Raw genomic sequence first — 10,735 nt, 5'->3', positions numbered from 1 at the left:
CAAAGATGATCAGGGGACTGAAGCACCTCCCCTATGAAGACAGGCTGAGGGAGCTGGGCTTGTTCAGCCTGGAGAAAAGAAGGCTGCGGGGTGACTTCATTGCAGCCTTTCAGTACCTGAAGGGAACCTATATCCAGGAGGGGAGTCAACTCTTCGAAAGGGCTGATAATAGCAGAACAAGGGGAAATGGATTTAAGTTGAAAGAGGGTAGATTTAGGTTGGATGATAGAGGGAAGTTCTTTACTAGGAGAGTGGTGAGGTCCTGGAACAGGCTGCCCAGGGAGGTTGTGGATGCCCCGTCCTTGGAGGTGTTCAAGGCCAGGTTGGATGGGGCCCTGGGCAACCTGATCTAGTAAATCTGGAAGTTTGGTGGCCCTGCCAGGCAGGGGGTTGGAACTTCATGATCCTTGAGCTCCCTTCCAACCCGGGTCATTCTGTGATTCTGTGATGTGCTGGCGCCATAAGTGTAGTTAGGCGGTACCAGCTGCAGGTCGTGCTGCCAGCTGTGAGGCCGATTGTGCAGGCGCATATGAGGCACCGAGATGTATTGGGTAGATTCTCACTGCTCCAGTGAAGATCTCAGAACATCAATGAAAAAGGCAGCTACGAGTGATCATGTGCATTCTGATGCGTTTTCTGTCATGGGGGTGTTGAACCCCGCAGTTCAGCGCAGCACTCAGAGCAGTGTTGTGGTGGGTCTGGCCCTGAGCTGCTTGCTTTTGTACTGATGCTTGTGGCTGTTTCTCATGAAATTAACCCCCAAACGTGGCCTGTTCTCTGAACACCTCCTTGGCTGTGCTGGGAACAAGCGGTCAAAGTACTGTGCCAGCCCAGGAGTCGCTTTGCTGTCTCTGCCATGTTACCCTGCTCAGCGTGTCGTCGGTCCTGCAAGAGTGGTGGGGACAGCACTGTTAATTATGTGGTGGTGGTGAGTTTTTTTGTTTTGGATGTTACACTGAGGTATAGAAGATGTGCTGATTCGCTCCACCTCCAGAGGCAGTTTTCTGAGCAGAAAGAATGGAGCTGGTTCAGAATCGAACTGGTTTGTTTGTAGGCAGGCCTGTACTTCTGTCTTTTGCTGAAATGTGGATGCCTGGCTCTACTCTGACCAGCAGCAGTGGCTAATGGGGCAAGCCAATGACTTGTACAATGTCTCTGTACAAACACAGGCTAATGATACTGTGCTGCTTACAGGAGCTCACATACTTCTCAGTCTTAGAGCAGTCTGAGGCTCCTTCTTGGCTTCCATTGCTGCTGTTCTTAAAACTGGTTTATAATGATGTCAGCTGTGAGCTAGAAGCAGTTTAAAGCAGTACCCACAGGCAGTAAGTTGGGTGTTTGTAATTTGTTGCAGCTGCTTAAAATGGTTTGGGGCTGGTTTCATCTTTCCCACCTGCGTGCTGTTGCCCTGGTGCCTATGTGTCTGCTTTTTCTTGATCACCTTGAACAACTGATTGCATACTGATACATGAAAACATGTTTTGTTAAATATCAGAGAATTCCCTTGGTTTGTTCAGCCCAGACCAGAGGAGCTGAGTGGAGAACTCATGGCAGCTTACAGCTCCTCACAGGGAACAGAAGGGTGGCACTGATCGCTGCTCTCTGATGACAGAGACAGGGCACAAGAGAGCATCATGGAGCTGTGTCAGGACAGGGTCAGGTGGGGGGTGGTGAGCACAGAATGGGCAGCGCAGGACGGTGGACACAGCCCTGAGCTGCTGGAATTCAAGGAGTGTTCGGACACCACTGTCAGACCTAGGGTTTGAATTTTGCATTTGGGTTCAGTGATCCTTAAGGATCCCTTCCAGCTCAGAATATTCTATAATGTCAGTTTTGTGCTTGAGTACAATTGCAGATATCATCCTAATTGTTTTTGCAATCACTTCCCATACCTGCTGCCATAACGTTATCATACCCTACCCTGCTACCCTACGTTATCATAATGGAAAGACTGTGTTAAGGGGGAAAAAAAACTACACAAAAACAAACCATGAGCTTTAAGCCCCTCTTACTTAAATAACTGTCCTGTTTCAAAACTGTCTGCACACATTCCATATCATGACACACAGTTGGGAGGAGCCATCACATGCCTCCAGAGCAGAGAGGCTCTGCAGAGTGATCTCAGGAGGGGGTCCAGCCACAGCTGAAGAAATGCTGTGTTCTGCACTGCCCCAAGTCATCTCCTTCTGTGGCTTCTCATGCCTGTTGCTGCTCCCTGGACACATTTGCTACAGCAGTGCTGGGCACTGACAGAGCGCTGGGGCCACCCCGCACCTGTTGTGCCAGCTGCAACACATGGGCTGAGAATTCTGTCTTGGCAGCCAGCACAGTTCCTGCATCTGTGGAGACCTCAGGAACATGGATGGAACACCTCTGCAGCCCTACAGCTCCCCTCAGCCTTGTGTGCCCAGTGCTGAGCAATGGCCAAGCCTGCAGTCTGCCCTGGGCTGCTGCCTAGGCCCTCACCCCAGAAGGCGAAGTTGTTTGTCACTGGGAAGAATGAGAGGGGTCACAGGAGTCCCAGTGCACACTAATGTAACAAAATGGAGATGTGCTTACTGGTTTAGCTTTTTTTATTACAATCATGGTTTTCTGTTGTCCTTTTAAATGGCTTATGGTCCAAACTTGTAAAAAAATAAATAAAAAACTCCTAAATGTGCAACTGGAATGAGCCTTCATGCTGACTGCCAGCCCTTCCCCATGGAAATCATGGTTCTCTGCTTCTACAAAGGAACAGCTGCATTTGGAGCTTCTCTGACATCTCCTGGAAGGCCACAGGGCACTCAGGGCCATCCGTTGGCCTTTTGCTCTTGTCCTGGCACAGCTCAGTGAACACCAGTCCTACCCTCATCCTCAGGGTTCACTTGGATGCCACACAGAACTCAGGGGTGTCCACTGAACTCTTCCCGTTGTTCCAGTGCAGCAGCTCAGAGGACGCCAGTCCCAGTCCTGCCCTCTTCCTCAGAGCTCACCTGGAGGCTGCAGGAATCAAACAGCTGTACACTGGGTTGTTCTTATTGTGGTGCAGCAGCTCAGAGGACCCAGTCTTAGATTTTCCCTTTTCCTCAGTGCCTGGGAAAGTGGGGTCTCTGCAGGGGCCCTCTGGCCTTGTGCTGCTGGTCCAGGCTTCTGACCCCCTTTCCTCCCCAAAGCGCCCTGTTTGTGGGCCAGCAGATTTCTGGCCCTGTGAATTCTGGATTGTTTTTGTTTAGTTCAGATGCAGGGACAGCGCTGCAGTGTGCAACTCAGAATGGTGGGGGGGGGGGCTTAGGGCCACCTTCAAATGTTTTCAGCTGGGCTTACATTTATGATGCCTGAGGTGTTTGTAGGAGTGCCCTGCTCAGGCGCTTCTCCCACCTATCAACTGCCCTCCACAACACATTGTGCCAGTGTGGCCCCGTCCTTTGAAAGCATCTGATGTAAGCTGTGCCTGCCATGCCGTGGGTTAACCATAAGTGAAGTGTTGTGGTTCGCTAGGATTTCAGTCGTGTACCTTAGGCTATGCAGTGTGCACATGTGTTAGGCCTTGTGTATGTGTATATATTTATATAGATGCACTGCATATACAGATACAAATATGCATGTACTAGCATAAATTCTATACATACACCACCATCTGTGGCACTCTAGTGTGTTTATTTATGATACCTAGTATTTGTGTGTATAATATGAATGTATGGAATGCTGGTTAAACTGTGATGCTTTCATTTATGTTACAGCATGTGTTGTGTGTGTATATATGGTATTTTTTTAATACTTATGTCTATCAATAATTAAGTCAGGTGTGTTCACAAAAAAATTTGGCTTCGTTAATTGTTCTTGGCACACCTCAGACAGAGCTGTAGCAGATCTGCACAGGGGATCTGGGCACTCCCACGCTGCCCTCAGTCCCTGACAGTCACAGTTCTGCCTTTCTTCTGCCATCAAGTGAAGTTGTTAAGAGGTCATTTAACTGTTCCTCCAAGTCTGCTGTGTCTTGTTGTGGACAAATGTTTGTGGATTAAGTTATGGAAGCAGCCTGCCTGTGGTAATATTGCGTCTTTGACGTGCTCAAGAGCAGCAATTTCTAGCTCTAGCTGCAGAGCAAGCTCTGCAACAATGAACACTGTTTTTTTGTTGTTTTTTATTATTATTATTATTATTTTTCTTTGATGATTTTTGTTTGTTTTTTATTTGTCTGGTATGTATTTTCCAAATCTTCAGGCCTCTGCATCAAAGTGGAATTGGTGAAGGGTCTGGAGCACAAGACATGAGAGGGGCATCCAGGGAACTGGGAGCGTTTAGGCTGCAAGCAGCTCAGGGGAAACTTGTCCCTCTCTACAATGACCTGAAAGGTAGCTGTGGTGAGGTAGGGGTTGGCCTCTTCTCCCAGTTAACAGCAATAGGATGAGGGGGATTGTCATTGCCTTAAGTTGTGCTGGGTGAGGTTCAGGTTGAATATTAGGAAAAATTTCTTCTCTTGAAAGAGTGGCAAGGTATTGGAGCAGGTGGCCCAGGCAGGCAGTGGAGTCACCATCCCTGGAGCTATTCAAGAAGAGTAGATGTGGCTCTTGGGAATGTGGGTTAGTGGGCATGGTGGTGATGGCTGGGCTTACATGATCTCAGTGGTAGTTTCCAACTTTCAGGATTCTGTGATTTCCTTTCAGCGAAGCAACCTGAAGACTTGATGTCATAAATACAGAGATAAACCAGGGGGTTTCCTTTGAGATTTTCTTTTTTTCCTGTGCTGTTTTTGTTTGTTTGTTTCTGTCTTTTTTGAGCTGAAACTGGACCCTGTGGCCCAGTAGCTGTCAGTCAGTAGTTTCTTCACTGCTAGGTACAAAGGCGGGTCAGACCTTTGACTATTTTTGCTGATCCCCAGCAGTGCTGTGCTCAGCTGTTGGAGTGTTACTTTGACTATTTTTGCTGATCCCCAGCAGTGCTGTGCTCAGCTGTTGGAGTGTTAGGAACTGTGGCAGCTGGCCTGCAGATGTGAGACTGAGTTATTTGCCCCTCGGCCACAGGCAGGGCTCTGAGGGGGAATGGCAATATTTACAGTGCAACTGTTGGTGTCTGCAACGTTCAGCTGCCTTTCTGATGTACCAGTGAGCCTTGCTGTGGCTCTCTCGTGTAATTGTGATAAGAAACCACTATTATCAGAGCAATGTTTAGTTTTAAAAAATTTATTTCACACTTCTATACAAATATCCACAGGTAATTTCTAATGATGGAATGATTGTTAGCTGGTATTAAAAACAAGTCTGAAATAGAAGTATGCCAGTGACGTGACTTATTGAGAATAATTTTCAGTTTAACACTGCAGAGACATTCATGGTCTTAGGGGAGGGCCACAATCTGCTTTTAAATCAGAGGCTGAGAGTAGTTGGTTGCCAAGCATCTTAGCACCTCGTTAGGCTGCTTCTTATGCTGCTGAGCCTAGCAGTGAAAAAGCTATTTTTAAAAAAAGCTCAAAAACTGAGTAACAGCAAAACGCATTTGCCAGGGTTCACAAAATCAGGGTCATGTACTGAGATGATTTAATGGGAGGAAGAAGAGCCTACTAAATTACTGCCCTTTCTATAAGGATAGCATTTTAGGTGAGCATAGCTTCTAAAAAGGTATCTTAAAAGTTAGTAGCAGAAATCAGACACTTGACAACTGCCCTCTTAGCAGGTTTTTACCCTCTGAGACGAAAAAGTACCAAGAGGTTTTTGCATAGTTTAAACTGCAAACAACTAGCATGCATGCTTCTTGAGCAGAATTCTGTTCTACATGGAATAAACTGCAAACTGATCTTGGTTCTTAAGGAGTACCAGTGCTTTAGAATAAGGGTAAAAAAAGAAAAAGAAAAAAAAAGTAAACTCTCTCTATAGTTTTATCAATGCTTAGATTGCTGATTAGCACAGCAATGTGGCTGTTCTCTTAACAATGTTCAGGTATTCAAGAGGGTTCAGTAGTCTCAAAGTGGATCAGCTCAGATCCTCATAGTTAAGTTAGGCATATACAGCCTCATCAAGTGCTTCGTACAGTTGTAAGTAGTCAACACCGTTCCCAGACAGGAAGTCCTTATGAAGCTGGAAAGCTGTTTCCAGAGAACCTCTCACTACCAGTGAAGTATAAAACTGCATCTTAAAACCCCTACCTATGCTTGGTGTCTGTTTAACTGTTTAACAGTCTCAAGTAATGTACAAAGTCATATTACAAGACCTGGTAGTTCCTATTAGATCAAGTTACAAATATCATGAAAAAAAAAAGACCCCATGTACATCACTGGAATAAATATTTACATTTTTAGAAAGCGTTGGCACCTTCAGTGATTTATTAAACCGCAATGAAAGCCTCAGGTCTCATCTTCTGAAGTCCATAAGCACAGTGGTTTCAAGGTTCAGGAAAGTCTTTGGCCTAACAGTCAAAGACAACAACCAATAACAAAAATAAATACAAAAATGACTAAAATATATATATATACAAAAAGTACATCTAATATTCAAGCCTCTTTTAAAAAAAACTAAGAAAAAAACAACCTGTGTATATTTGTTGTGAGCAAGATTTACATAATCCCATTTTAAAAATTGAGCAACGCGACCTATTGTGCATACAACTGAAGGTGATGCTTTTTGTAAGCCCTAGCTACTGCGGCAGCAAAGCTTATGACTAAAATAGATTTGCAGGTCTTCAGATGATACTTGAACTACATATGTTAAGGCCAGTGTGTTTGTAATGGATCAAACATCAAGGGAAGGCTGGAGAACCTGCACTGATCTCAATCACGCAATGCTGGCATTCCCGGGAACATGAGGAGCACAGGAAAAGGCCTGCCAGAGTGGGTCTGCATGTTCTGCAGCAAAGAGCCCAAATCAGCATGGTGTCTTCTAAAGCCTGAACTAGATTTGAAGGGGGGAAAAGGAGGCAGAGTGGAAATTACATAGTGCCAAAAAGGACTGATGAAGCAATTTTAACTGTGCAAATAAAAGCCACAATATAAGTAGTATTATCTACAAACAAACAGTGAAGATGTCCGTAGTGTTCATAGGTCTAATTCCACGAGTTTACCATTAACAAAAGCATTACGCTGTATCTGAACTTTGAGGAGGGAAACAACTTCTTCCTAAGAATAACTTTCGTTCTCATTCCATTTTGTGAACCACTGTTTTGTCTCAAGATCTTTGCATTTCCCGCCTTTGATCTCTCGTTCTTCTTTTCGAATTCTTACAGCATGATAGCGGGGGACGCTGTCATCGTACCTGGAACGCTGGAAGAACCCACACTGGGGCCGAGGAGAAAAAGAAGAGTTTAGATTGAAGTTGCTGTGGAAGTACTACAATCACAGAGGTGATGCATTCTTCATACAGGTAAGAGAACTGAATACAAAAAGATTATAGACTCAGAACGCACCATATAAGTCTTCCTCTAAAATTGTTCTGTCATATACTGAGAAATCTCCATGCTAAAACAGAGATGTGCATACAGTTCAGCAACGTTTACTTCTCCTGAATCAAAGGCAGGTATGTACTTCATTACCTTCCTGTATGTTGATGTGATTTACCATTAAACTTACAGAAAGACTTCCAGGGCTTTCAAGGAAAGTTTACACTAGGGCTGTCTTTTCAAAGTGCCTTCAGTACTACACAACCTTAACTAGCCACACATTTACAGTCCTAGAGCACAAATCTTGCTTAATTTGCCACAAAGTGAAAAACAGATATAAACTGAAATTTTGTAGCATTCTGTGATGAACAACTCCCATTATGAAATACAGTAAACTTTGTGCCCCAAAAGCTTTCTTTTTAATCAAAACCACTATTAAGCCTGATTGTTTTTTTTAAACTACTTAAGAAGATTGAAATGAATGTTCCAAATAAAGTGAGTTTTGGCCACAATGGTACTGTGATGATGACTGGCAAACATTTGACATGTTGATAGGTTTCTGAAGTCAAGATTAAGAGTACAAGACACTGTGCCAAACTGTGATTACGTACTGATAGAAAAGAAATAAAAGAGGCAGGGTTTCATTTGTGACTTGCTTTAAAAAAATGTTTTAAAAATAAAACTACAATAGACCTGCATTTTAAGAGGGGAAAAATCCCCAACAAAAGCATCGCTAAAGCATATGTGTAATGAAAAATGCATTACGCATCATTTTGACAGATTTTAGGTAAGAGTTCCTTCCCAACCCCTCATCTCAAAGCATCTCTAATTAACATCCTGTATGTGCATGTATTGCCTTAAGAAGCAGAAGTTATCATGCATCCTGGTAGCTGCAGCAGAGAAGTTACTTCTAGAAAAGTATTTTCCAAACTGAAGGAAAAAAGGTGTTTTCACAGCAATTACCTGTTATTTATGAACGCTCTTTTCGTTATTAGCAACTTTATTTTTAAGCATGCAGTAAAAGGTTAATAAAGCAAGTTTCTCTTCTAGGTAGTCTTAGCTGTAAATATTAACTCTGCATTGTCAATTACCATCTCTAAAGCTTAAAAAAAAACCCCTTGTGTTAAAACATCAGTTAAAAAGGCTAAAAACCACTGCAACAGATCAATATGTTTTCTAGACAACTAGAAGCTTCTTAGACCAAGGTAACCACCTGTGTTTATGTATGCTATAATCTGAAAATCTATTAACAGAGAGTAAGCAAGCAAGTACTGACAGTCTGAAATCCAAAAGTTAATAGAACATATGCAGCAAAAGCTTCATCGTTAGCCACCACACCCACAGCATGTGCCACCACAGCTAAAAATTAAAAAATATCATCAATTACCAATTACAGAAGTAGATCAATACTACGCATCAGAAGTAAGCCTCTCTTTATCAGATGGCTGAGCATGGATCTCAGCCTTGTGATATGTGGCATCGTAATGATCTTTCTTACTTCTTTTGAAGAAACCACACTACAAGGAAGCAAGGTATTTAGTCAATTTCAGTGGACCAGAAGAGTTAAACCTATCAGAACCAACTAGAACAACCTTTCCATAATCTCTTCACAGCCTGGTTGCCTGAAGTTTTAGACAGTTTTCACAGGAAAAGTCAGCTACTGTTACTAGGTTTGAGAACTAACATACTCTGTACAAGAGCAAAACAACCTGCGCAGTGTAAGGAATGCTGTTTTACAGGCTTTGTGATAAAATTTTAATGCATTGTTTTTTGAAGAAAAGTTACTTATACAATAAGTCTATAGCAACTAAAGCTGTCTGTGAAGAGCAGCAAGATCTCTATACAAAAACCAATTTATGCACAGAATAAATGCTTAGACCTGTTCAACAGGAGCATGTATCTCATCCCCAGCCACATAATTGCCTACAATGTACAGTGTTTGTCCTTCATAAGATGATTTTCTGTCATCAAAAGGAGTTCAAAATGTGTATGAGAGCATCTTCGTGTGCAGTAGTAGACTAATAGTTGTAACCTAACAGCCCATCCAACAATATTAATGATAATTTGTTAGAAGAATTGCAACATAGACTGTCCATTTCTTTGTGGAGAAAATCGGAAGTATACTATGAAAAATCATCCGTAGCAAGCAGTGAGTCCAACAATGCCACCTGCTCCAGTTTCTCCAAAGGCAAGTGATGGGATATTCCTCTTCACCCACTCTTTCTAAATGAGTGTCTTCTCTCCACCACTGACTTACACTAAGTGCCAAAGCCAGTAAGTAATAAGAAAAGAACTACCCTAGTATACTTGGAACCACCTTTAGTTGTAGAAATGCCAAAGGCAGTTTAAAAAGTACTTTTGCAGCAGCCCATATTATTATCAGTCTGTACTGAAGTAACTATAGTCTCTGGCCAGCTGTTTTGAGGTTTGGCCAAAGCTTCAGCCACTTCCTTTTGAGGATCTAGAAACAGAAACATTTCCTATCAAGAACAGAAATGAGTTTTCTTATATGGCCATTTTCACACCAAATGTTCCAAAACTGAGAAACTGATACAGTTAATGTACAGCTTGGGCTGTTTTGTTGTGTTTTGAGTCCCAAATGCAAAACAAAAATATTTAATGGTTTGCTATCTTGTTACTTGAATGCCAGGAAATATAAAATAATCAAGTAAGTAAAAACTTACCTTCCATAACAAGAATACCAGGAGCGCAAGCATCAGTACTCCAGCAAAAATAGCCACTGCAATGATCCACCAAGGCACCCCTGTATATAGGGCTACTGGCTTTGCAGGAAAGACTGTAACACGCACCTAGAGGAAAGAAAACATTTAAAGATTGAAAAAGCATTTCAAAAGCATCCATCTTTAATATAAATTTAAATATATATTTAGAATGGTTTATCTTTGCTAGTCTTTGAGATAAGCTGGAAACATAACATGATCTGTGGCTATCATTAAATGCTGAACCTACCTGAGCAGCTTCATTGGTGAGTTTGACATTCTTAGCTGCAGCAGGAACACTGATTGAGGCCCTAACAAGAATGTCCAGGTAGTTCATTTTGGAGTATTCCTGTTCCAAAATAAAATACAGTTATTAGGCATATGACAGGAAAGAAATCTAAACTTCCAGAAATGCCAGGAGGACTTACTTCCAAGAAAGTACTGTTCCACAGTCTGGAACGCAGCAAAATGGATGCCTTGCTGTCAAAACCCTTCAGTGGACATTTTATGTCCACACACCGTGCATTCACCTTGCAGTCCTGCAGTTACAAATTTTTACATGTAAGAGCATCTTCACGATTCTCTAAACATCGTATTTAGGCACAAGAAACAAAATCTGTTTGTACCAACAACAATGGGAAAATATGATGAAAGTGCAATTAGAGTTT

At 42.6% G+C, this 10,735-nt stretch overlaps 1 protein-coding gene and 1 long non-coding RNA gene across 7 annotated transcripts in view; one reads left to right on the top strand and one right to left on the bottom strand.

The window, feature by feature from the left end:
* The window catches only part of LOC140254635 (uncharacterized), a 35,544-nt gene that overhangs the window by 503 nt on the left and 24,306 nt on the right, over positions 1–10,735 (top strand). Inside the window, exon 2 of the long non-coding RNA XR_011904271.1 lies at positions 7,195–7,331. This is a non-coding gene — a long non-coding RNA (uncharacterized lncRNA). The remainder of the gene's footprint in view (positions 1–7,194; positions 7,332–10,735) is intronic.
* ITGA6 (integrin subunit alpha 6) overlaps positions 5,150–10,735 on the bottom strand; it is a 38,085-nt gene continuing 32,499 nt past the window's right edge. For 4 of the 6 annotated variants that reach the window (XM_072341372.1, XM_072341366.1, XM_072341367.1 and 1 more), the window contains 4 exons: positions 10,496–10,606; positions 10,318–10,416; positions 10,032–10,157; positions 5,150–7,246 (listed from right to left, as the gene is read on the bottom strand). In XM_072341372.1, coding sequence (XP_072197473.1) covers positions 7,088–7,246; positions 10,032–10,157; positions 10,318–10,416; positions 10,496–10,606 — 495 coding nt within the window. In that variant the 3' untranslated portion in view covers positions 5,150–7,087. Of the gene's footprint in view, positions 7,247–8,734; positions 8,865–10,031; positions 10,158–10,317; positions 10,417–10,495; positions 10,607–10,735 lie in introns of all 6 variants that reach the window. The other 2 variants (XM_072341368.1, XM_072341370.1) reach the window with 2 other exon arrangements.

Source organism: Excalfactoria chinensis, chromosome 7 (genome assembly GCF_039878825.1).
Source record: "Excalfactoria chinensis isolate bCotChi1 chromosome 7, bCotChi1.hap2, whole genome shotgun sequence".
NCBI lineage: Eukaryota > Metazoa > Chordata > Aves > Galliformes > Phasianidae > Excalfactoria > Excalfactoria chinensis.
This window is presented reverse-complemented; position numbering and strand designations above follow the sequence as displayed.